We start from the raw sequence: 26,880 nt of genomic DNA on the forward strand, positions 1-26,880 counted from the left end.
AGTCATTTACTTTCCCAGTTTCTAGAAAATAGAATAAGAATAATTTTAATTGAGATGTCTAAAATTATTTGTTACTGAACATTTGCTAATAAAATATTTTAACAAAAATTTCATCATAAGCATGTCTTACATGCATATGTTTTGATCAAACAGTAGAGCTGCATATTTTGCTCATTGCTTTAGGGGAAAGCCTGCCATCTAGACAGATTGCAAGACACATTGCATTGTCCCATCTTATGGTCACACCAGCCCACACAGACTTTCTGTCATCAAAAGACTGACTTTATTTTTTAGATGAAATAAACCTCCTAATACACTTCCCGGGACAACCATCTCACTTCTGAGTTATGTTTCTAAGATAAATAAGTAAGGCACAGAGCCTCACCATGGGTTCATCTCTATGATGAAATCAAACGCTTTGCCTACAGCTTTTTTCTCTGATATTCCCTTTGCTTTATTCTCACCAGACTTTCCTCAGAAGCCGATACCCCCACGAGTTTTATACTCCCTGGAACAGTGAATCTCAATAAGTTTCAGAAAGGTTGCATCAGGAAGTGCTGATCATTTGTTACACAGTTGAAAGGGGAGAGGAAAACCCACACCTCCATCCGGGCACGCTCTTGGGCAGAACAGTTTGGGGAAGAGAATGTGTGGGCGTTGAGGGACTATGTCTTGAGCCCCTTAAAACTCTCTGTGGCCCACACACCTAGAGAGACCTCAGGCACCCCCTGTCTGGAGTTTATGACCTCGAGCAGAAAGAGAAGAGAGAAGAGGTGGGGCAGACACAGGTTTAGAGATCAGGGACAGGAGAAAGAACCAGCAAAGGCAGCTGAGAAGGACCTGTCAGTGGGTGTGAAGATTGAGAAGAGGGAGATGAGCTGATGGCAGAAAGAACTGCGTACACGTGTACACACGCATTCTCAGTGGGGTCGCTAAGGGTTTGGAAAGCCCTTCCTTTGGAGAGTCCCAAAGTGGCTTTGCTGCGGCCTCTCAGGTGAATTTGGCAGAAGGAAAAGAGAGTGCCCCTGAGAGACCAGCGGTCACCTGGATTCCTCCTTCTCCCTCATCATCGCATCTAACTTCCATCACTTCCGTGTCTTAAGTACCATCCATTTTGTCCCTTTTTCCCTGAATGCATTTGCTCTAATAGAGGATGCCATTTCAAATGTTCCGACGCTGGCTTTCCTGTCTCTAGTCTCATTCTTCTCTCTCTCTTATATATCCTGTGAACTATTGTCAGATTCATCTTTCTACAGTGTAAATTTGATCATATCACACCACCACCTAAAACCCTCCAGGGATGCACAGTGCAGTGATGGCATCTACCACCCTATTTGCCAACAAAGGCAAGATTTTGTCCAGTTCTTTGTCAGCTGTGAGCTTCCAACACCCCTGGACTCCACCTCTAGCCCAAGGGGATGGGTGCTGATTAGTCAACCAATCAAGTAAATCCCCTTGCTAATTGATGACTTAGGAAAGGGCTCCTGAGTTTGAGGGGTGAGAGGAAGCCTGGTGGAGTGGGGGAGAGTCTGGGAAAGGAGTTTACAAAAAAAAAACAACAACTTTTTAAAAAAGAGACACAAGGAAGGGATTGTGAGTCCTGTAAAGGAGCCATAAGAAAAGAGAATTGTTTTCTGCCCCTGGGTGTTGCTGTGACGATGCAGGGCCTGAGGCCACTGCAGCCGCTTTGTGACCCTGAGAAGACTGAGCAGCCTGATGAGGGCGGACTAGGAAACAGGTGGAAATAAGTCGGGTCTTTGGTGACACAGCACATTGTGCCTTTACTGTGGGCTTCCACTTATGTGATGTAATCCATTTTGTTCACAGCTGAAACCTCCAGAGTCAACGTTTTCTCTTACTTGCCACCAAAAGCATTTATTCAAAACTGAATTTGAATAAATTCCAAATTACTTTGCATAACATGAAAGTATTGTAATCATCGTCCCTGTTTTACCTCCGACCCCCGCCTACTGTCTTCCCCTCTGTGCTGTCTTCCCCTTGCTGTGCCACGCAGGTTCTTCCGTTCTTCATATTCTCTCTCTCAGAGAATGTCCTCCTTGCCCACCTGGCCGGCTTTCTAATTCTTCACGCTTATTCTCGAGCACTTCTTCTCATCAGCACCTCTGTTTCCCGACCTTTCCATGTAGGAAAACCCTTCTCTTCTTTGTGCCCTACTTCAATTTTAGGTGCAACTTCACCCCCTGCATTTAGATTTTTCCATGATTTCCCTCCCCCCCCACAACCCCCTTCTCCAGTAGACTCTGAACAACTTAAGAGCAAAGCCCACTTCTGATTCATTCTGTTGCTCCCAGGAGTCACGATGGTCCCCAGCATATCGTAGTCACTCAGTAAATACTGGTGGAAGGGGATTTCTGCGGAGAACTTGGATGACAGCTGAGAGACGCGGGAACCATGGCCAGGCAAATCTCAGCGGCCGTGGAGTGCTGGGATATGGTGTGACAGTGTGTGCACAGGTCACGCGTTGGCCGGCGTCTGGGTTTCTCTGTTGAGGGAATTCATGAAAGGGTGTCTGTGGGACCAGTACAGGTGTTAACAAGGGGTGAACGTGGGCTTGTGTGAGTGAAGTCTCTTGCAGGGATGGTATGAAAGGGAGTTTATGAGCCTGTGAAATTCTGAGGGCTGAGTCAGAAGTGTGAAAGGAACATACGTAAAATTTTCAGATTACTCCAACTTTTGGTCAGCCTGAGATTTTTTTCCGAAAGCTGTCTTTGCCATCTGTGAAGTCCGAGTTTCTAACCCTCTGATTATTTTCATTCCCACTCATTCTACCCAATTTTCCACATCCCTTTCAGGTAATGTGAATTTAATGAGGCAACTGTCTCAATATTATTATATATATAACCCTGGGGGGGGGGGTTGTGTGTGTGTTTTTAATTATGAGCAGAGCATGGGAACAATCTGAGGGCCTCCAGACTGGATGATGGGTGAAATGTGGGTGTTTGGCTTTTGTTGTTCTTGTTTGGTGTTTTGGAGGAAGATGCCTGGTCCATCAGCACAACAAGGAACCAACATGAAATAGTGGGCCCACGAGTCCCCCTAACTGAAGCTGGTTTGGGGGCACCCTGGCCTGTTTCTTGCAAGGTTCTAGCAACGTCCTAGGCATAGTTGTTATTGATCTGCGAGTGGTTTTCTTTGTTTTTACTGGGAACGGGGACCTCATTTTTAAGATCTTTACCAAGTAAAGTCTGAACAGGCTCCTCAACAAATGATCAGAATGGAAAAGAAATATACCCAACACTCTTCTTTAATATGTAAGACCACCTCATGGAGCCCCATCTTATAAATGAAGAAACTGAGGTCTAGAGATGTAAAGTGATTTGCACGGTGAGCAAATAATGGAGCTTGGATTTCACCTCCTGATTCTCTGAGGGGGGTGCTTAAGCCCCTGAGGAGAACTGGGGACTATTTTGTTTTTGCTTTTGTTTCTTTGGCTCTGTCATCAGACTGGGAAATGCCCACAAACCAGGCAAGGCAGGTTTAAGATCAGGAAGAGATTGTCCAACGCATCTGGTGAGGAGAAAGCTGTTTCCTCAGGGCTGAATCAAGTCTCCAGTGACCCCCAGGCCGAGTCACACAGCCCCTGGAGTCAGTGCTGAGCTGTGTCCAGGAGGAACTGACCTAACTCTGCTTGGGAAGGACTTGAGGCGCCGTGGAGTTAATGCAGGGGCCCAGCCACAGGCGGGCAGGACTCTGTCTGGGCGCCCTTTTCTAAGTCTTTCCAAGTGGTGACAAGCCTTTTCCATCAGAGTGCCGAAGTTGGGTGTATACGTCTTCACAGCATCTTAGGAAATTTGGATGCATTTTATTTTTCCACAGTTAATTTTTTTTGGTTTTATTTCTTTTAATTTTGGTAAAATACACATAACATAAAAGTTACCATTTTAGCCATTTTTTTTAAGTTTGCAGTTCAGTGTCATTAAGTACCTTCACATTGTTGTGCAACCATCACCCCACCCCACCCACACCCCCCGTCTGCAGAACTCTGTTCATCTTCCCAAACTGAAATTGTGCACCCATTAAATACCGACTCCCCATTCCCTCCTCCCCCTGGCCCCTGGACACCACCCTTCTGCTTCTGTTTCTATGAGTGTGACTAGTGTGGGTACCTCACATAGGTAGAATCCTACAATATTTGTCGTTTTCTGACTGGAGTATTTTACTTAGAGTGTCCTCACGGCTCATCTATGCTATGGTCAGAATTTAGTCAGGTACAGTCAGAATTTTAAGGCTAAATAATATCCCATTGTGTGTTTAGATCACATTTGTTTATCCATTCATCCCTTGAACAATTGGGGTTGCTTTCCCCTTTCGACTACTGTAAGTAGTGCTGCTCTGAACGTAAGTGTCCAGATATTTCTTTAGACTCTGTTTTCAGTTCTTTTAGCTATCTGCCCAGAAGTGGAATTGCTGGATTAGAGCGTGTTTTTTTTGTTTTGTTTTGTTTGGAAATCAGTGTTATTTTATATTAATTTCAGGTGTACAGCACAGTGGTTAGACATTTATATAATTTACGAAGTGATTCCCCGATTTATCTAGTACCCACCTAACGCCATAGATAGTTTTTCCATATTATTGACTATATTCCCTCTGCTGTACTTACACCCCCGGGACTATTTTGTAACTGCCTATTTGTACTTCACAATCCCTTCCCCTTTATCACTCAGAGCCCCCAACCCCCCTCCCGTCTGGCAACCATCAGTTTGTTCTCTGTATCTATGAGCCTGTTTCTGTTCTGTTTGTTCATTTATTTTGTTCTTTATATTCCCCATGTGAGGTCATGTGGTATTTGTCTTTCTCTGACTGACTTCACTTAGCATAATGCCCTCTAGGTCAATCCTGGTCTCTCAGGGATCAGTGTGCTTTAATAGAGATGTTTGCCTAAGGTGCCTGTCCTGGCCAGTTGCTTTATCTCATCAGCTCTTGGCCCTGCCCGCCCTCACCTAGCACACACCCCGTTGTGCCCTGACCTTCATCCCCACACACTGACGCACACTCTCCTTGGGACTACTAGCGACTGCTAGCATTGTTTTAAGGGAGAAGCCGACAATGTTCAAAAGTAATCAGATCCGGGCAGGAGACCTGATCTCAAATGCGCCAGTGAGCCCCTTCCCTAGGGATCTGGAATTGAAAGTAAGAGACTTCCACAGTCTGACTGCTCTGTTGGAAAGGGGAAGTTATAGACTCAGAACTGCTGGCAGAAGCCAAATTCCACCGAATATTGGGAGTCCAGAGACACTGATCTGTGGGGGGAGAGAATGAAGCAGCTGCGCAGAGGAGCAGAATGAGGATCTGGGGAGGAGGAGCCCTGGATTCCCGGAAACCCTGTGGCGCTGCCAGGGGCCTGTGGTCCACCTGTCTTAGATGTCATCTTAGGAGGATCTTCGGTGGCCCAGGATCCTTATTGTAAAGGTCCCATCGTGCTCAAGCTGGTTCCTGTAATTAAGGTCCTAGCCAGTACACAGGTACACGCAACTCAAACAGACGTGCCCAAGTCAAACAAGACTTTGAATAACTTGTTTCTGTAATAGTATCTTCTACTTTCACTAGGGCCCCAAAAAACATCAAACCTCTCTGCTTAGCCTAATGAGCTCCACTGTGTTTTTACAACCAGGAGTAATTTGCATGAACTTTTCAAAATTAAATTTTAAATATAGTAATATATGAATACATTCTCTTTATAGAAACTAAAGGATCATAGATGTTTTAAGATATTGTTGGGGGACTTTTAGTCTCCTTTCCTGGTTAGCAATCAGTAAATTGCTGCTACATGTATCAGCCCAGAAGTTCCTTTGAGCTCAGGGCTTTCAGAGCCCAGGCCTGAGTTCCTTGCAGTCAGGAGTGCCTAGTCATCTTTATGTGCTTTGCGCCCTGACACAGGAAAAGCGCACAGAGGGTGTTGATAATTGACTGAGTGGTGGGTGGATGGATGGATGGATGGATGGAATCAGGGGCTTGGACTACATGATCCGTAGACCCTCTTCAGCTCTTATGTTCTGTGTATTCTATGGTTCTGTAACCTGTGCGTTTGCTGACAATGGTTTATCAGCCGATTGCTAGACACAGTTTCTGTACGTACAGCAGAATCCCTTTATAACACTAGCTTCCATAAACACACCAGTGTCTCGATTAGAGATTACTCTAGTAGAGCTAAAATTTTAGAAAAATCTGAAGTTCTTAAACATTATACAAAAAATGTTAATTAGCTAAAAAATGTATAAATGATATTATGTGCGATCTTTTTTTTTTTTTTTTTTTTTTTTTAGATTTTATTGGGGAAGGGGAACAGGACTTTATTGGAGAACAGTGTGTATTTCCAGGACTTTTTTCTAAGTCAAGTTGTTGTCCTTTCAATCTTAGTTGTGGAGGGTGCCATTCAGCTTCAAGTTGTTGTCCTTTCAGTCTTAGTTGTGGAGGGCACAGCTCAGCTCCAGGTCCAGTTGCCGTTGCTAGTTGCAGGGGGTGCAGCCCACCATCCCTTGCGGGAGTTGAAACCGGCAACCTTGTGGTGTGGTTGAGAGGACGCGCTCCAACCAACTGAGCCATCTGGGAGCTCAGTGGCAGCTCAGCTCAAGGTGCCGTGTTCAATTTTAGTTGCAGCGGGTGCTGCCCACCATTGCTTGCGGGAGTCGAGGAGTCGAACTGGCAACCTTGTGGTTGAGAGCCCACTGGCCCATGTGGAAATCGACCTGGCAGCCTTCAGAGTTAGGAGCATGGAGCTCTAACCGCCTGAGCCACTGGGCCGGCCCCTATATATGATCTTTTAATGAATTATTCCAGTGATAAAGTGGCAAGGAGCCTGACAGCTGGGGTTCAAATCCTGGCTTTACCACTTGCTGGCTGTGTGACCTTAAACAAGTTACTGAACCTCTCTGTGCCTGAGTTGTCTCATTTATAAAATCAGGATAATGATTGTATTTACCCTATAGAGTCATTATGAGATTAAAAGCATCAGTACTAATTAAGTGCTTACAACAGTGTTTGGCACATAGTAAGGCATGATACAAGTGTTAGTAACCTGATCTTGCTTTGAGGCAATCCCAGCCCCACTGTGATGTGTGGTCTTGGGGGAGGTAGTGATATCCTGAGAATAGAAATAGAGGGGCCTATATCATACACCTTAAACGTATACAATTTCTATTTGTCCATTATAGCTCAAGCTGGATGATTCAGGGACTTTTTAATTAGCACTTGCTGGTAGAAATACATGAATTTTTCAAATTGTACACACACACACACACACACACACACACACACACACTATCTTAGAGGTTGAGGCCCAGCCATTGGTATTTTTAAAGCACCAGGGAGATTCGAGTGTGTAATCAGGTCTGAGACCCACTCCTCCAGACCCCCTAGAGCAGGGGTGTCCAAACTGCGGCCCGCAATCCATTTTTTATTGGCCCGCAGCAAATTCCAAAAATATATTTAGTTTACTTAAATAAACCTGGTGAGGCAATACGTACTTCACCTCGAGTGAGTAGCCCAGCTGTTTGTGTATTTTACCGCATATGGCCCTTGGAGAAAACCGTTGGAAAAAGTTTGGACACCCCTGCTCTAGAGCAAAGCTAACGCACCTCCCCCATCCCCGGGAGTGGGAACACCTGAGTCCCCCGTCTGGTGGCAGTAGCAGAGTCCAGGAGTTCAGTCTCTCCCTCTGTACCTCAGTGCAGTACCACCTGCCCTGGTTGCGTGTTGGGAGGTTGGCCTTGGGACAGTGGCCCGGTGAGACCGGGGTCTGCGCTGGAACCTGGCCTCAGTGACGCGTGTCCATGTCAGCAGCTGGCGCGAGTCCTCATCCTAAAGTGGCTGCAAGTGCTAAGCTGTCGTCACCTCCTGGAGCAATGGATCCTTGGGCGTGGGCTTCTCACCCTCAGTGTCACCTCAGGAGAGGGGCTTCGAGCCACCTTGACTGGGGTGCTCTTTAGATCTCGGCCAGGTCAACTTACGCGCAGTGGGGCTTAACTGTGGCTCCAACACCCCGGGCACTGCGGTGCCACCCCCAAAGCCCGTGAAAGCTCAGGAAATGGGCAGTGGTTCTGAGTCTTGTGTCAAAAGGCAAGAGGCTGCAGAGGAAGGTGGGAGCAAGCAGGCGTCGCTCAGCTCAGGCTCCGGGAGAGGGGCCCAGGCCACCTGCTGGCCCAGCGCCCCCAGAAGTGGAGGCTGGATGGTGGGGGCCGAGTGCTCTGCTCTAGTTGCTGCCACGAGTGGCAGAGCAAAGGTCCTTGCCTTCATTCCTTGTGGAGAGACAAGCCCCAAGAGACTGTCAGTCTAGGTCTGCGACACATCTCAGCAGACTTAGCAGTCAGCTCTTTCTGGTTCCATGGTAAGAAGCCCAAGGGTTATAGAACAATGCCATGTACATACTGTTCACACGGCATTCCTTACGTACATTTTGTTTTCAGTTATTCCATAATCAAATTTCCTTAAACCTTGTCAGTAATTATCTTGCCCTCCCCAGTCTCCAGCTGGCACTGAACTTAAACTGGGTGTCCTTACAAGAGAAACCAAAAAAAGGCAGTGCAAGTAGATTTAGGAAAACTTGTGCTTTGCAGAATGACAAGAAAGGGACTCTTTCTTACTAAAGCTCTAACTGGTATTTAAATAAAATAAAAAAAAAGTCTGTGTCTCCTTGCTGCCCTCAGCTGGTATAGAAATACGATGCTCTATTATTAAAATAAATTCCCCCAGTTCTTGCTCATTTGAAATCCAAACCAAAGTATCTAAAAATGTCCCTGTACCTTGAAAGAGGTTAGGTTTCATTCGTAAATGCTGCAGGTTTTCAGCTGCCCTGCCCAATACTAAATAGCAGATAAGTTACCTTGTCTTCATTCTTTAGGAACACTTGGACAGGCCAGTCTATTTTCATCAGGAGGGTGGTTTGGATTGGAGATATCATGGAAGGACTCCTGTCTGACAGCATTTGTATCTACCCTTATTTTTAGTCCACGGTGCCCTTCTTACGCCCCTCAGTAAATGTTCCTGCATCATTCATTATTCTAGATTTGAACAGAAGACTCTCATGACATGAAAGTAGTAGGCGGTGGGTTGTTTTCCAGGAGAAGGATGCAAAACTCAACACACCCTGAGTTTCAAAGCATTTATTTCTGCTAGGGCAAAGAGCTAAATGAATGAAAGAAACAGATTTAACAGGCTTCAATTATACAACAGTCCTCTATATTTAGTTGTAATCCTAAGTCAATTTTCCTTAAAACAGTAATAGTTCACTCTTACTATTTTTACACTCATTAAAGCAACACGGCTGCATTGCAAAATTACCCACATGCAATTGAGTATCTGATCACATGCATTTTGATTTTTGTTAACAAGCAATGGAAAAGATTACATCATATCATTAGGAAAATATTTTCCTTAGACATCGTGTTTCATTTTGGTTTTCTTTAGAAGACTTTTAGCAAAGGGCTGTCTCACAGGTTGACTCTTTGTCCTTTCACAAGTCGTGCTCGAAATTGCCAAATATCCTGGAAATAATGCCAAACAGAATGAGTTTATAGAACACTTCAATTTGTCTCTTTACCGTAACAGAAACGAAATTTCTAACATCTACAAATGGCTAAAAATAATAATAATAATAATAAAAAAAAATCTAAGTCATACACTTAGAAAATAAACCATATTTTGAGACTCTGATTAGTTTTCTTGCCAACATCTAATATGTTAAATAATCTAAGACACAGAGTCCCCAACTGTCAGCCCTGTTTTTGTTGGTCCTCCTGTTGATTACACCGTACGTATTGTAACTGGCTGAGTGTTATGCTTGGCCACATGCACTAGCAACGGTCCCTCTCCATCTCCCTGCCGTCCTTGAGGTCATTTCCTTGCCCCATTGTGAGTGATCGCCTCCTGATTAGATCATAATCATGAAAATGGTGTCATTGAGTTACTGGGCATTTTTTTTTCTTCTTTGCTCTCAATAAAATAATTTAGACTCTCTAATTTCCTATTTCTTGTTTATTTTTGAGCAACCAGCAAGGTATGCTCGGAAGAGTGATTTTGGAATTGGACCTGACTCTGAAGTCTAGCTGTGTCATCTTAACCTAACTTAGGCCAACCTTGGACAATTCTTTTTCTCATTAAGAGCATGGAGCTATAATCTCTGCTCCATTGGGTTTTGGAGAAGAAAATAAGAAAAGGGCTATGAAAGTTCTTTTGTACTTGACAAAGAACTGTAGAGCAGAACGTTGTATTGTTATTCTAAGTATAGCTTATAAACTATAACTTAAGAGAGTAACTAAAATTAATACAGGGGGTAGGTAATTCATTTAGTACAACATTGACAAACCTCGAACGTCGTGTATACGTGTTTTGTTTCTGCCTTAAAATTCAGGGTGTGGGGTGGAAGCCCCAATTAAACAACTGTGTTGCCTTTGTAAGGCTTTTTAAGTACTGGACAAAGGAGGAAGGACTAGGCTTTCTAAGATCTGCAAATGTGAAATCTGGGCATTTTCAGATATGGGGTGCATTCATAGATTCCTAGATTCTAAACGGAGATGGGGGGAAGGGTGAAATAAGATTCTTGAGCTGGGAAGGTATTCAGAAATAACCCCCAAGGGACTGGAAGCCTGCCATGGGTGTACACTGCTCTTCAGAGTACTGGAAGGCCCAGCGTTCCAGTCTATGTGGAGGTCACGTCACCCCATAGGAAATGCATGCATTTATGATTACCTAACGCAAATTTCAAAAAAAAAACAAAAAACAGGATCAGCTTCTTGGTTCAGAGGCTAAAACGTACATAGTCTACAAAGCAAATAGGTTTTTTGCCTTGACTGATAATTTTTCTGTTGATCCTCATCAGCATTGAATGTCCACTAGGTAAAAATAAATTTACAAGTGATGTATGAATTAGGAAAGCACATGAAATATTGTCTCACACCGCTTATCGATAAGCATTTGTGATCTTTAATCTCTGCAACAAGCAAGCGGTACCTCTCATAGCCTGTGAGTCACTCTGGGTGCAGAGTGACAAACAAACACAAAAACATACTTGAGAATTGCTTTCTGGGAGTCTTACTGGATTCCCAAATGCATCAATATTCAATTATGTACGAATAAAGCAGGCCTGTGATTGATATTCCAAACCTTTAACTTTCCTTGTGTGTGTTCAGAAGGGACCCTTTTGTCCTTCATTTCCTCTCCTCTGTTTTCTATTTTCTTTCCTTCCTGTCTGTCATGGACCAGGGTGGCCTGCACACCCCAGGACAGCCCAAAGCCATAAAGAGACAGCACAGGGGAACCAAGAATAAACAGAAACTCCACTGTCTTTCTTAGTGGGTCTCAGCCATGTGGAGCTCTCAACCCACGCACTTTATGCTTTCAAATTACATCAAGTATGAGCAGCATGAAGCACCTGCAGAAAAGACAAAAACCGAAATCTTTACCTTCATGGAGACATCGCCTTTAATTCCGTACAATCTATCTGCTAACGACACAATTTCCTTCTCAATGTTTTCTTGACTGGTGCCCTTCACATCGATGTACTGGCAGTTGGCACTGGCAAAATGGCAGGAAATTGCCTGAGCAAAGGGAACCAATTAGTATTAAGGAACAAATCCCATTAACACCAGCACCCCAGCAAGGAGTCTTCTTTGAGAAAGCCACTTATTTCACTCAGCATTCGATTTCTAGACTGAAAGCTGCTCCCTTGAGTCTTAAATCAGTCTCTTTGTGGCTCAGTCTCTCTTTTTATCCCCAGCTAAAGCCTACTTGAGAAATTACAAGGTTTTTAACTAGCTGTGATATTTATTTATAAGACGTATAAATGGGGCAGGGAATATAATTACATAAGTAAGAGGTCTTTAACTTTTTAGCATTTCGTTTTTCTAAAAAGTGGATATCCCCAAGTGCTAAAAAGGAAGAATTCCAGGGTTTTTCATCATCTTCTTAGTCACAGAAGTTAGTTACTATCAAGTTTGTGATGGTTTGTTATTTCAATGGCCACAAATTATGGGGAGAAAAAAAGAAAAAAAAAACCTTGCAAAGGAAAGTAATACACACACTCCTCTCGACTCAAAAGGGCTTTTAAAGTCTGATAGTGTTCACATAAGATACCTATCTTATTTCCTTATGAAGGTGAGACAGAAGTAACTTGGCTTCCCTGTTCTTGAAAAAGTTACAAACACATCTGCTGCAAGGCAATAATTAAAACTCACCTTCCTTGTCACCAGTTAGTTACCTTAAGGTGACCACACCTGTCAGAAGGACTTCCTGCTTTGCCCAAAGCATCACATCTCTAGGTAGTGGAGTCACAAACTCCATTTCCCACGAGAGCCCCAGGGCCATGCCGAGCCATACTGGAGCCTGAGGCAAAAGGGAACCTGTGCTTTCCTTTATACAGTCTTTCTGTATTTTTAATGGTTAATGTTTTCCAAAACATCAAAGTAGTTGCACAGTTCTGAGGGTTGTGATAATAGAGAGTTTGATCTTGCCTGTATTTAAATTTTTGGCATTGTGCTCACCTTGGATTTTTTTAATTTTAATTTTTAAAAATTCTAGTTTAAAAATATTAATTAACTTGATCGTTGAGTTTTTTTAGTTGCCCCCACTAAATTTTGCCCCTGAGGAGAGTGCCTTCTCAACACACCCCCATTCTGACCCTGGTGAGCCTGGTGGAAATATAAATGAATGAAAGATGAAATCTGGCAACTAACCCTTGGCCTCAAGAAGACCAAAGGGGTTAGTGTAACATGGACAGCCTCATTCGGCCTCACAGAAGGCCCCGAAATTGAGTATCAACAGTCATGTTATCATGGGGAAAATGTGAGTCCACAGCACTGTCAGGTGTACTGAATTTTAGAGAAATGAGAAACCTGGGAATTTATGAGAAATTTGTTAGTGTTTAATGTAAGCAATGAAATCATTAAGTTTAAAATACTCCAAGACTAAGGTGAAAAACATGGCTGCCTGCTAACTCTGATTTCTGGGCAGCCAATTCAGACATAAATAACCTTTCTTTCAGATCAGTAATATTTTTCCCATTAGCAATGATACTTATAAACTTCCTCTTATGTGGTTACGATGAGCTGTATACATTCCAGATTTTATTATTTTAGTATGCCAGTGATGGTTTTTGCCTTCGAAGCATAGGCTGTAGGCTACCAAGTAAGCCCTTGCTCTGAAGCAATTCCATGAGTGATCATGATTCACTATTAAGGGCTGGCATCCTGAGGTCACCTGGCTTCTTACTGATTGGAGCAAAAAAGCATAAGGTAGGCAAATACGCCTCCTGGTAAATACACTGGACTAAATGCTAGTTTAGTTAAAAATCACAAATCTTTTAAATTTCAATATATCTTGACATTTTTGTTTCTAACCATTCATCTTTGGAAAACGCAGTGATGTTATGATGCATACCTTACGGAATCCTTGAGTTCTATTCTGACCAGATCCATGGATGAGCAAAGGATGAAAGAAAACGGTGTCCCCCTTCTCCATCACGAGGTGCACTCGGGCGTTGTTTCTGTCATAGTCCTGGATTCCATGGAACATGATGTTAACTCCTCCCTAGAACACATAAGAGAAGCCACATCTGTAGTTGAGGACGCCAGTAATTACAAACTTTATCAATGGCTTATCACGAAAAGCAAAGGTTCGCTAAGTTCTTCCAAGGGAAAAAGATAAATAAATTAGATTCTTTAAAAAAAAAAAAAAAAAAAAAAAGTAAATATACAAAAGTTCCTCAGATGTCTGGTTTTAGAAAGTCACATGTTGATATTAAAAATCGTGGGTTTTTTGGACCAAATTAAAATTTGGAATTTCCACCTACCCTTTATTACTGACTTATAAATGAAGATCTAGGTCAGCTTTGCCTTTTTCGGTTAGCGCAGGAGACCACCTTTCCAGCCTGAATCTGTAAACATTCTTTCCCACTATGATATTGTCCTCACCTGGAACTTTGCATAAATCATTCTTCTGTTACTCAGGAGTATTTCTGAGAAGCTATTCTCCTGAGCTAGGGGAGAGAAAATGATCCATTTTGCTGAGCTCAGAAACCACTCATGTCACATCCAGCGTAAAGAAAGAAGAAGAATACATTAAAACATTGTATTTGTTTATAACTATTTCCAAAGTTAGTTATTGCTTTAGGTAATGGTTATATCTTATTACAAACTACAGTGAAAAGTGATTTAAAGTTTATAAGCCTTTCTGGGGGAGGGACAGTTGCTGTTTTAGGATGGAGGCTGGGCGTTCATCGCATTCCCCTTCCTAAGACTATCCCAAATTCCTTTTTGGAATGACTGATTCCCTACTGGGCTGTTTGGGGACTATGGTCCCGTGTGCTTCTCTCCTGACCAGGGTGGATAGAGTATGTGACCCAAGCTAAGCCAATCTGACCTCTCACTGTGGCCACTTTAAATCTAAGAGGATGGAAGAGACCAGACATAGGGTTCAACGGCCCACACCAAGGACCCCACCCCCACTCTTCCCACTGAGCACTGACGCCCACTTTCCTGCCCAGAACTAGTCAGCCCTCCATGGACTCAGCATGACCCCACGGCTCTCCAAAACACTCCCTTTTGCTTGCACCATACCTTCCCTAAACCTCACCTTAATTGATGAATCTCACAATTTCAGATTTTATATCAGAATCCAGACTCAAATTCTTTTCACTTGGCACTAATCAGTGCATGGATTCTAAGTGAGCCAGACATTCTTAAAGCCATCGTTTTTACTTCCTGCAGAAGCACATTCATTTTTCCTGCCTTAACAACAGGTGCTCTTCCCATTCTGACTGTCAACACAGGGTTTCAAAACTTTATTGCCTTGTAACTAAAACACTAAGACTGATTATTCCCTTTGGATGTTATAGAATTGTCTTGGCTGTTTGTATAGTAATTTTTCAAATACTTGAGATAACTCGGAACGTCTTGACAGATAGCAGGAAAACATGCTTAAAAATGGAACAACTTGCTTTTATCTTCCTTGACTTTTCCGAACAATTTCCAAGGAAACTCTGGCCTCAAATACTGAGATGGATTCATCCAACTGAGGTCTGAGAAAAAAACAAAATTAAAATTGAACAACTTGCTTTTTTTCTTCCTTGTTTTTTCTGAACAACTTCCGTGGAAACTTTCATCTCATATTGTGGGTTCATCCGACTGAGGCCTGAAAACACCAGTTGATAACTTCTCCATCACATCTTTTAAGATACAAAGATATTTTCCTTATTGTACATTTGACAAATTCCAAACTTCATCGTTAAGGAAAGCTACCATTGCGCCCTTACGGAAAAGGCAGTGGCTGTTGGGAGGAGCCAATGGCAGGTGTTCTTCTGTTGTTACCTCACGGCCTCTGACACCACGCAGTGTGATGACACCATGTTTATGTGGCAGTAGCTGTAATTTTACAGCTAGTTCATCATCTTTATAAATCTATCCCATCTATCTTTACATCCCTGATCCTAATTTCCAGCATCTAGGACAGTATCTACTCCCAGGCCACCTGTTTCTTCTAAACAGCTTTCAGCATCATGGCTTTCCCATCACTCAGCTATAGAAAGCCTGAGGCTTTCAAGGGACTGCCTGTCATCAGTGCTGCTGCTGCTGCAGTCACTGGCTCCTCTGCGGTGTGCTGACTGAACAGCTGTTGTAGCCAGTGCTCCTGTTCCGTCCATTATCAGCACTGGTTTCCCTGAAGAGAGATGAGAAAGACAATGCAGAGCTGCATAGGCTCCTACTCCATCCCGAATGGTTCCAGCAGCTTCTGTGCGTGTGACTTTTCCTGGCTTGTGAATAGTGCTCACGTCCTCTCACAACTTCACTCAGTCCAGGGTCTTCAGAATCCAGGGTTTAAATTCCGACTACTTCGTCATCTGGTTGAAAGAATGATACCTTGCTTCCAACATCTCACACCATTCCAGCAATTTCTCTCCCAACAGGGAAGAAATTCTGCTCCCTCTTCATTTCTGCCAGAAGCTTTGTATTTATCTGGCTCAGAACACAAGCTTTCACTTGAAGTTTCACAGCGTTATCCTCTGCAACAGGAAGATTTTCCCTTTCTTGAAATACAAATGAGTAGCACTTCATGTGTAGCACTCTGTTGAAAATATAAGCCTGTCATAGTCACACTAAATCCTGTCTCCGAGCGGCCCTAATGGCCCCTCCTTCTTGAACAACCTTCTTGAAGAAGTTTGATCTCATCGCTCATGGGCTCAAAAGCTTTTAATAGTCCTTCAGCATCAATAGCTGAATCGATAAACTGTGAAACAGCCACGCAGTGAAATCCTGCTCGGTCCTCCCCAGAGAATGTGCTGGTCTCTCCAGCTGGAAGGAGACGCTCCCGCCCTCTTCTTTACTCCCAGAGCCATCACTCAGAGTGTAAGACTTGGCACATGCCTCTGGTTTTGCAGTGTTTATGTCTTACCTCTACAATTAGGCTTTACAACCTCGGATCCTGTACAGCACCTACCAGAGTTCAAACCCTTGTTGTAAGTACACCAATGATGATTTTATCTGACATCCTTGAATTTTCCCTGATCCTGATTTCCAAATGCTAGAACAGTGTTTTGCTGTGAAAGGCAACGCCAGCTCATTGGTAGAGCTCTTGATGTATACTGCTGTGAAATCAAAACAGTAAAAGATTCTGATCCAGACTCAGCTGCCAGGCAGACCTACCTCCCACTGGGGATAGTCGTGTGGCTTCAGCGTGCCTTTGTGTGTGCCGGGGAGCACAACCAGACAGCCGTTGTTGCGATCGATGTGCTCCATGGCCGTCCAAGCGCAAACGATGTTGTTGCTGGGCCTGAAGGGGAAGTAGTGCAGGTCCTGATGCAGGGGGTGGCGGGACGTCTTCTTGCCTGAAAAGGAACCTGCTGTTAAAAGATGCCCGAGCCTCAGAATTCTTCTCCTCTGCCCAAAAACCCAGAACAATGCCCTACCCCCCAAAACCCAAACCAAACAAAGGAAACAGCACTCTAGAAAATCAGCCTCAAGACATAAGCACTAAATCGGAGCATCCAGTGAACACAGCGGCCCCAGAGCCTATACTTTTTTCTGGGTTTCTGGTAGCCAGATACTTACACTGTTTTCTAGTACATGTGTCATCATCTCTATTGTGCTTTATTCTTTGCTAACTCTGGTTAGGGCACAGAGCCTAGTATTCCAAAAAAAATTTGGTTAATTACATTGAAGAAAGTGGTCAAATCTGAGGTTCCCCTGATAACCTGCTAAGTGGCTAATACAAAATATTAACTAAGGTTTTATTCCTGGGGGAAAGTGGAAACTGCAGTCAGGTTACGTATTGCATTCGGTGCTGTAGACTTAGCACAAGTGACTAACCATTTGGGGGCCGTTGTCTCTTTTTAAACAATACACACATATCCATTTATGCAAGTTTAGCAGTTATACACATAGCTATAGTTATAACATCAACCTTAGGTATCTTAATTAAACTTTTTTTTCTTCTCGTTAACAAATAAGAGCCCTTTACCAGTATCTGGAGGTTTGTTTATCAGCATCGTGTGCATGGCCATAATATTGGGTCCAGTGAAGCACTGCACATATTTCAGAATCTAAGGGAAAAGGATAAAAAAAAGAAATTCATGGGAAATCAGATGCACAGGCAAGTGGCACAAAATACAACTATCTTTATGAGAACCAAGATGGCAATAGTTTAAAAAAACCAATTGGTATTTCATGACATGGCAAACAAAGCATGAAAAAGTCAGCACTTGGAAATCATTGGAAATCTATAACACTGGAAATTAAATGGGCTTTTTGGAGCCCGGTGGAAACCTAAGCACTTTCTCTGCAAGAGAGAGAGAAGTGTCTGTGAGAGATCAGCTGGGAGGACAGGAACGGCCCTCTGTCACGGAAGCCGTGGACAGTTGCCCAGTGAGAAGCCAGCTTCCTCTTCCTTCACGGAGGCTTCAGAAGAAGAGACCATGAAAGGACCCCCATTTGCAACTGTCATGCGTAGCCCAGAAGAAAGGAGAACGGCAACTAGGAGGACACTTTGCAACTAGTGCGGCCGTTCACTCCACAGCTCTTTACTGAGGTCTGTGAGCCAGGCAGACTGACGGGAAGGGGAACACGACAGTGAACATGATAAGCAGATCCCTGCTGCCACGGACTTTATAGTCCGGTGCAAAGAAGTGTTAACTAATGACAGGGGCAATTGTGGTTGAGACACATGCTAGGAAGAAGCTGCAAAGAGAGCACGTGACAAGGAGGGCTGAGTTAGTCACGGGCTCTGGCAGCTGGGGTGCTGCCTCCAGCATGGAACCCTTCTTGGGAGGGGTGAAAAGCAGAAAGGACTTACATGGAATGCCTGCTACCTGCCAGGGACTTTATACATCAGCCCCACCACAGTTAAGCCTCACCGTAATCCCTGAAGATAAATTGCCCAAGTTGGCAGAACCAGTTACATGAAACAGCTGAGTCACACTCCAACTCTGTCTGACTTCAAAAACAGAAGCACATTTTACTGCTTTCTCACTCTTGGATCTCTTGTGTATAAGGAACATTGGCAATTTGCGTATGAAACACCTGAAACATTACAATAATCCTCAGGCCTCATACTTATTTTTTATAAAGCTGTCTTTTTTTTTTTTTTTTTTTTTTTGGTTTTCACGTAGGCCAGTATTTTCTAAATCTCAGTCATTCAAGAACCATCCTCCACATTTCTGCCACACATTGCAGAATTTCCCAATACAGTTAGCTAGCGATTTCCTTAAATTAACTCACTTTATTTTACTTAGTTTTATCCTGATTCTTGAAATCATGGGTTAAATGTGCTGGTTATTTTTTCCTATTACACATTAAAATAGATAACTATTAAAATAATGCATACCTCCTAAAAATCATTGCATGCACCACCAGATACATGGTTCATCCTTTACAGATGTAGAAAAATCTGAAAATCCTGATAATGCTTCATTTACCCCAGGTTGTCTCTAATCTCAAGCTTTTCATCCTGGATCCATCTACACAACTTCCATGTCCATAACAGGACTTGAGGTCGGGATGAATGGATGGTCCAGAGGGGCCATTTCCTGTCCGTTCCCCAACACAACGGGCTGGACAGCGTAGGTGGCTACTTGTACAGCCTTTCTTCATGAGTCACATTCTCTAACAGCACTTGGGGTTATAACTTCTAATAAGTACTATATGTGATATCTCCTTTAAATCCATTCTAAGTAAATGGGTCATGAACTGTGGTACATATATGCAATGGAATACTGTGCCGCCGTTTTAAAAGTATGAAGTAGATGCACAGATACTGGTGGAAACATGTCGAAGATCTGTAAGTGGGAAAAACAAGGTGACAACCAGTATGTTCCCACATTACACACAAGGTGGGGATATACAAATATGCTTGCATATACATGAAATAATTGTAGATGAATATACAAAAGAGATGAGCAGTGAGTGGGACTGGGGGTTGGAGACCTTACTTTATACCTTATGCCCCTCTGGACTGCTTAAATAGTTTCATAAATATGAATTACTCTTAAAGAATAACAATTTTTTTTTAAACTAGTTTAGATTTTTTTTTATTTTTTTTTTAACTTTCATTTATTTTAAGTGTGTTTTTCCAGGATTCATCAGCTCCTAGTCAAGCAGTTGTTTCAATCTAGTTGTGGAGGGTGCAACTCAGTGGTCCATGTGGGGATCAAACCGGCAACCTTGCTGTTAAGAGCACCACGCTCTAACCAGCTGCCCAAAACTAGTTTAAATGTAAGAACAAACTCACAGTTCTGCCTACCAGGTTCATAAAACAAAAGGGAAAACATAAATAGATTTGCGGTGAATAGCCTCAGCATTCTCACCCTTTGACACGCCTGCACCCAGTGTGAGAAAGCCTCTTTAACACAGGATTCCTGCTCTTCCCAACCAAAGATAATTAATTAGCAAAGGCTAGAGTGTGGTTTCTCCATCTGACAGCTACTGAAATTTGGAGCTGGGTAGTTCTTTGTTTTGGGGGAAGGGGGCTATCCTGTACAGTATAGGATCCCTGGGCCCCATTGCATGCAGCATCCCCAGCCCTCCACCCATTAGCCAGGAGCACACCATTCCTCCTTGGTCTATGGGTGACAACCAAGCATGTCTCCAGACACTGCAAATGCCACCTCTCATTGAGAACCACTGCTCTAGGGCCACAGCAGAAAGACACCGGTAAAGTAAAAAGAGCAGATTTCAGAGGCAAGCATGCAGATGGGGTATTAGCTTAAAGAGAAAGAAAATGCAGGAAGGCCTTGAACCTCAGGGAGAGTGCAGTATCTGAAGAGTTCTTCATCTTCTTGGAAATCTTGGACCTTGGTAATCACTTTTTCACTTGGATTATGTTCTGATTTTGCAATGGTCACATCTCTCATTAACTGTAATCCAGGTGGTTTCACCTCCTTTCTGCAGATCCTGTCAAACTCATTCCTAGGAAATTAAATTGGCAAATAATGTCATCACCACTGGCTCCAAGGTCTAGTTCTGGGAAAGATTCTGGGGTGCTCTCTGTGCTAAACTGGCCTCCAGCCCCAGGTTGAATAGTTGTGGGGAAGGAGGAGAACATGGCCCACTCAGAAGTCCCTGCCTCTTAACTCTGAGGCTGCGTTCACTACCAGAATTTAAATATTCCTTAGCTCAGCAAACCAATAGGGAAATATATATGATTTAGTTACATCTGAAGAATAAGAGCAAACACTTCCACAGCATTTACCATGTGCCAGACCCTGTTCAAAGTCTTCTCTCAATATTTTACCTTATTTAAGCCCTAACAGCAACTCTAGGACATAAGTACTAATATTATCCCCATTTTACAGATGAGAAAACAAAGGCCTGGAAAGGTTAAATAAATTGCCCCAGGACACACAGCATTAAGTGGTGGGGCTAAGATTAAAGCCAGCAGGTCTGGCTCTAGAGCCCATGTTCCCAACCACTTCCTAAGGAACCAAATCACTGAACAATGTATGAATGTGGACAAGCTAATCTTACTGTATTCCCATCACATACATGTAACATATTTCTGTAAAACAATGAATAGTGTTACTGTACCGAAAGCGTTCAATATCAGCATCAGATACCAAATTTCTAATGACAAGAAACCCATTTTCTTCATAAAATCTTCTCTGTTCTAGGCTTAGAACATTATTATCCTGAGTATACCTAAAGGAGAAAAAAAAAATCTCAAATAAGTCCAATTAAAAAATTACAACTAACAATATGTATCAAGAACCCAAGAAATGTTCATACTCATTCACCTATCATTTCTCTTTCAAAGACTTTAAGGAACTCTGAAAAATTTTTTAAAGCTTTAAATCCAAAGCATTAATTAATGTGACCAAGAAATGGAAGAATGATTATGTCACCTCCACTCAGGCATTAAAATGAAGAGCATATAATATAACATGGCTAGTGTTTATTATAATAAAATATGTTTGTGATTTATAAAACTAAGACATTATTTGTAAAAAAAAAAAATGCAAAGAAATACAACAAAAAACATTTTAACAGTGATTCCATTTATGTAATGGAATTATGGATGATTTTTAAAAATTCTATTTTTCTGATTCTAAAATTTGTTCTGTGATGTATATGTATAGTTTTTCAGATGGGAAACAAATTCAATATATTTTATATTTTTAATTATGTAGTTCATACATTCTCCGAAGAAATCAAAGTAACAAAATCAAAATAAGTGTACAGCATACACACAGACTCAAATCACCCAGTCCATTCCTCTAGTTTGAATTGTGGTTGGATGAGAATATTCCATGGATATCAAATGTCTCCCCCTTCGAAAGTAATTTGAGATAAACAAAAGATGCTAGCTGATAAATCAATACCTTGTTTCCCTGAAAATGAGACCTAGCCGGACGCTCAGCTCTAATGTGTCTTTTGGAGTAAAAATTAATATAAGACCCGGTCATATAATATATAATGTAATGTAATATAATATATAGTATAATATAATACCAGGTCTTATATTAATTTTTACTCCAAAAGACTAATTAGAGCTGAGTGTCCGGCTAGGTCTCATTTTCAGGGAAACACGGTATGACCATAGGACAGGCGAATTTAAATGAGATATACCATGCCTGAATTTTTAAAAACCAGATTACACTCTTTCTGATATATTTTCTTCTTTCTGAATTTTATAAATACAAATAGAAAATTATAGTCAGGATCTTCAAAATTTTCCACAATTGTTCTAAATAGAACAAGTCCTGGAAATGGAGGCTTTGCATAATGAACTCTTACCAGGCACCATGATAAGTAGTGTTTCATACCCTAGTTACCACTAGAAAAGCCTTTATACACAGTTTGGTTAAAAATTAAAATTAGATCTACTTACTGGAATTGCTGAGGGCGGAAACTGGCAGGAGAAATAGCCTGTGAAGTTAAGTGAGCTACCTAGGATGTGAATTAAGGTAAATAAAGTAAAATTCAGGAGTCAACCTCTTCTAGAAACAACAGTTTGCCCTGGATTGGCTCTCACAAGGGAGGATGGGTGCTAAGTAGACATCAAGCAACCTGGTTACACACATAACCTCTGACAGTTACACACCACTGTTTACATCACCCCATTTCATTTGCACAGATGTCTGAGGAGGTGGCTGGAAACCCAAGAGCTTTGTTATCCGTCCTGCGGCTCAGAGCTGGAAATCTAGGCTTGGAGCGCCCTGTAGGTCACCAAGCAGAAAATGGCTGACCTTTGTAGTTTCTGTGTTTTTCTACATGACTATTCCTTCCACTAAACTGCTGAAAAGTTTCAATTCTGGAAGTAAGGAGAAATGGTTTGGCTGGCCATTTAAACATCTGTAAAATAAACAACTCTTAAGTAAAATCCACACAGTTGAGTATAATTTTAAATATCTTAAAGAACTAGTAATTCTTTCTAGTTTTCTTTTTCCTCCAATAACCACAGGTTGTTTACGTAGCATCTATTGTTTCTTTTTGTGCTTTTCATTCTTTTCATTGTATCTTTTTAAGAGTTACTTTCAGAATGTCACTTTTTGTAAACATGTTATTTTTAAGTGAGCTTTGGATAACTGGGAACAATGTAATACTCAAACAGAAAGGCAGGCCAGGAGTCAGAATTACTGGCTACTGTCTGTTTTCCTTGTGGCAAAGAAGTTAATGACCTCTGTCAACTATTAAAAAACTGTGGTTGCCAGGACATTTCAGACGTCAGCATTCTAGTTCAAAGTTATTTTCGCCTCTCCCTTTATGTGTTTTTTTTTTGCCATTGTTGTTTTTGCAGAATGTTTTTAATGTGTAAATGTTTACTACATCAAATTAATAAGCATTTACTATGTTTACTATATAAAGTTAGTACATGTTTACTATACAAAGTTAGTAAACATGAAAAAATGGATGCAAATAAATGTACATACAGTCTGATCCTAATGATATAATTATGTAAACGCATAGAAAAGAAACACACCAGAAAGTTTACAATGATCTAAGAGTGGTGGAATTATGGGTTATATTTATTTTATCCTTTATGTTTATCTGCATTTAAAAACCACATTATGCTTTATATTTATTCCTTATTCCAGAATCCACATCTCTTTAGAGCGTCATTTAGGCTGAGAAGAAATGGCTACAACATTTCCAGGAGTCTATTGACGCGTAAACCACACATTCACTGAAAATCGAGGGAGACCTGTCCAGCACTAGAGCCACTGGCCACATCTACTTAAAATAAAATTAACACTTCAGTTCCTCAGCTGCACTAGTCATATTTCACGTGCTCAATAGCCACATGTGGCTGCCCTATTGGACGCTGTGTATAGAACAGGCCCACCATGGCAGAAAGCTGTATTGGGCAGCGCTGTTTAGTACACCATAGATCTTACTTGGGTGATCAGAAGAATTGAAATTTCTTTAAATCATTTATTTACATTTTTATGTTTTAATTATGCATTTTCAAGAGGAGTGGTTATCTAAACAATCATATATATGGATACATAAAAACGGACCAGTGACTTAATTTTAGTTGTTAGTTGCCCTGCTACTTAGAGCATTTGAGCACATTTTAATTTTCCTCTCATTAAAATGTGCAGTGTTTTCAGTGTAATATTTGACTAGAGTATGATTTCCGCCATGATGTTTTAATAGCCTAAGCATCTGCTGTAATAGTATTTTAAAAGATGTTTGGAATTTAAGAAATAACTTGTATTACTACTAATTTGTATAACCCATCTCTGTGCAATGGAATATGAATATCACAAAGTGGTTTGGGGAAAAAATATAGGAAATGCAGATGAAAACACTGAGCTCTGACCTCGACACTATTTATAAGAAGAACCGGCCAGATCGGAATATCAAATTTTAAAAGTAGTAAGAAACTGTACGGGAACCTTCATTGTAGTTCCAGTTATAGCTATTCCCCATAAATTAGTGGTTCTCTCGGTTGAGCATGTATTAGAAACAAGCGGTCCCACCCCCTGGTATTTTGATTTCTTAGGTTGAGTAGAGATTGAAAATCTGCATTTCTGACAAGCTCCCACGTGATGATGAGTTGCTGGTCCCGAGACCACACTTTGACAACCTTCGTTAAATGAACCCCGTCCAGAGATTTAACCTCTTCTAGCCTCAGTTTCTGTTTTCTCGCATGTGAAATGAGATGACTTAATCACTTGGGTTCCCTTCATCAGCCCATGAACGGGATTTTAAAGGGTAGTTCTGCTTGGAACATAGCTGCTTGGAACTGACCCGGGACAGCAATGTGAAAGTAAAAGAAACAGCTAGCGTGACCATTTTATGAGAGATTTCAGGATCCTAAATAGAGCAGCACAGAAGCTAATCCGGTCGCTTTAGGAACAATCCCAAGCAGTTTTGTAGGGAGCTTCCAAAAGTGCACCCTGGAAGAGAACACTTCATCTGAGCAGCTAGAACAAATCTATAAAGCAGTTTGATGTGCCCTATGCTGTAGTGACCTCTTTCTGGACTCAACGCCAGCAGCGCACACATTCCCTCCCTGATTAACTTCTGATACCAAATCAGGAGGCGGACCAAGGGCACCAACAGGGGACAGTGTGAACTCATGGGGACCGCAGCCTTGGGCTCCTTGGGGAAAGAAGAGCTGAGGGCGCGGGTGCCCTGCAGCGGCCAGGCCAGGCGCCCCCTCAGGCCCCGCTGCCCGCTCCCCAGTCTTGGCTCCTCCGAGCCGCTCTGCGCTCCTGCTCAAAGGGCGACTGCGCTGCGACATTTCTGGATGTCCGGCGGCCGCGGAAGTCACGCGCGGCCTAGTGCAGAAAATGACCAGGCCGCTGAGAGCAGGCACTCTTGGTGACAAGCAGGGAAACCGAGGCCTAAGAGGCCCCGATGCTGGAGCGCCTGGGAATGCGCGCTCCTCCCCACCCCTCCGCCCCGGGCCTCGGCAAGGACCGCAACCGTCACCGGGACCTGGGCGCGGAGCAAGGGGAAGAACCGGCGCGGCGACTGTGCGATCGCCCTGGAGGCCGCCCCCCTCCCCGCCGGAGCCCAGCGCAGCCCAAAGGATACGACGTTCGCGGCCGAAGGGCGGCGGAGGTGGCCGAGCACGACTCTCAGGCGGGAGGCAGCGCACTCGGTGTCCATGGTGTTTGCGGGCGTTGGGAGACCGGGCGCCGGGACCTCCGCCCCACTTAACTCTGGGGGTGGCCCCGCCTCCAGGCGGCGGTAGGACGGGGGCGGGCACGGCCCCGAGCGAAGCACGGAGACGCCCCTCGGCCTGCAGGGCGCGCGCGGGGCCACGCACTGTTGTGACTTCCCGGTTTGGAAGGGCTCGGTAACGGGTAAGGTCGCCCAAGGAGAAATGGAACCAGAACGTGGCTTCACACTCCTAACTGCATAGTTTCGGATGTTTGATTCCACGCCGTTCCTTCCACTACGCTGCTGAAAGAACAAAAATTTAAATGTCCAGCCCTAGAAGTCACGTGCTGTTCAAAAGAGGCCTTTAACTTAGTGGGAGTCCAGTACAAAATATTAGAAACTGGGTAGTCATTTTTTTTTAAGCGTATGAAATAAGTGACTCCCTGAAATGTCTGATCCACACAGCCTAGTATAATTTTACATTTCCTGAAGAACTAGACATCTTTTTTTTTTTTTCAATACAATTTGATGATTTTGCGGTTAACAAATACATACCAGTGAAACCACTACCATCAAGGTCATAAACATCCATGTGAGAGGAAACTTCTTAAAGTTTCCTCTCACACGATTTATCATTATTTTTGTGTGTGTTCATGGTAAAAATACATAACATTGACTCTCTTAGCAAAATTTAAGTGTACAATGCAACATTGTTAGCCATAAGCCTTAGGCTGTATTGTAGGTCTCCAGAACTATTTATATTGCGTAAGTGAAACTTTGTACTCTTGGAACAAAACCATCCATTTCAGTCTCCCCGCCAGCCCCTGGCAACCACCATTCTGCTCTCTACTTCAATGAGTTTGACTCTTAGATTCCACATGTAACTGGAATCATGTAGTTTGTCCTTCTGTGACTAGTTTATCTCAGCATAAAGACCTCAAGTTCACCGACGTTGTTGCAAGTGCAGGATTTCCTTCTTTATTACAGCTGAATAATATTCCACTGTATGCTTAGACCACATTTTGTTTATCCATTCATCTGGGGGTGGACATCTAGGTTGTTTCCAGATCTTGGGTATTGTAATAATTTTGAAATAATTTTGAAATGGATGTGGGAGTGCAAATATGTCTTTGAGATCCTGATTTTAATTTCTTTGGATAAATGCCCAGAAGTGGGATTGCTGGATCATATGTAGTTCTATTTTTTAAGTTTTTGAGGATATTTTATACTGTTTTTCATAGTGGCTATATGAACTAAAAATTTTTTCTGTACTTTCTCTTTTCTATCCAGTCTCTACAGATGAGTGACACAGTATCTCATTGTTTCTTTT

At 42.6% G+C, this 26,880-nt stretch overlaps 1 protein-coding gene and 1 pseudogene across 1 annotated transcript; both read right to left on the bottom strand.

The window, feature by feature from the left end:
- Positions 1 to 9,104: 9,104 nt before the first annotated feature.
- On the bottom strand, positions 9,105 to 25,756 carry PHYH (phytanoyl-CoA 2-hydroxylase). Its single transcript, XM_019738280.3, has 9 exons — positions 25,482 to 25,756; positions 22,324 to 22,382; positions 21,024 to 21,134; positions 20,237 to 20,405; positions 17,464 to 17,545; positions 16,650 to 16,831; positions 13,390 to 13,539; positions 11,418 to 11,552; positions 9,105 to 9,500 (listed from the first exon to the last, which is right to left on the bottom strand). The coding sequence occupies exons 1-9, from the start codon at positions 25,554 to 25,556 to the stop codon at positions 9,447 to 9,449; spliced, it is 1,017 nt and encodes a 338-aa protein (XP_019593839.1). The 5' UTR covers positions 25,557 to 25,756; the 3' UTR covers positions 9,105 to 9,446.
- On the bottom strand, positions 13,549 to 16,642 carry LOC109450699 (ferry endosomal RAB5 effector complex subunit 4-like; annotated as a pseudogene).
- Positions 25,757 to 26,880: the final 1,124 nt, after the last annotated feature.

Source organism: Rhinolophus sinicus, chromosome 1, assembly GCF_057876585.1.
Source record: "Rhinolophus sinicus isolate RSI-liver-muscle chromosome 1, RSI-T2T, whole genome shotgun sequence".
NCBI lineage: Eukaryota > Metazoa > Chordata > Mammalia > Chiroptera > Rhinolophidae > Rhinolophus > Rhinolophus sinicus.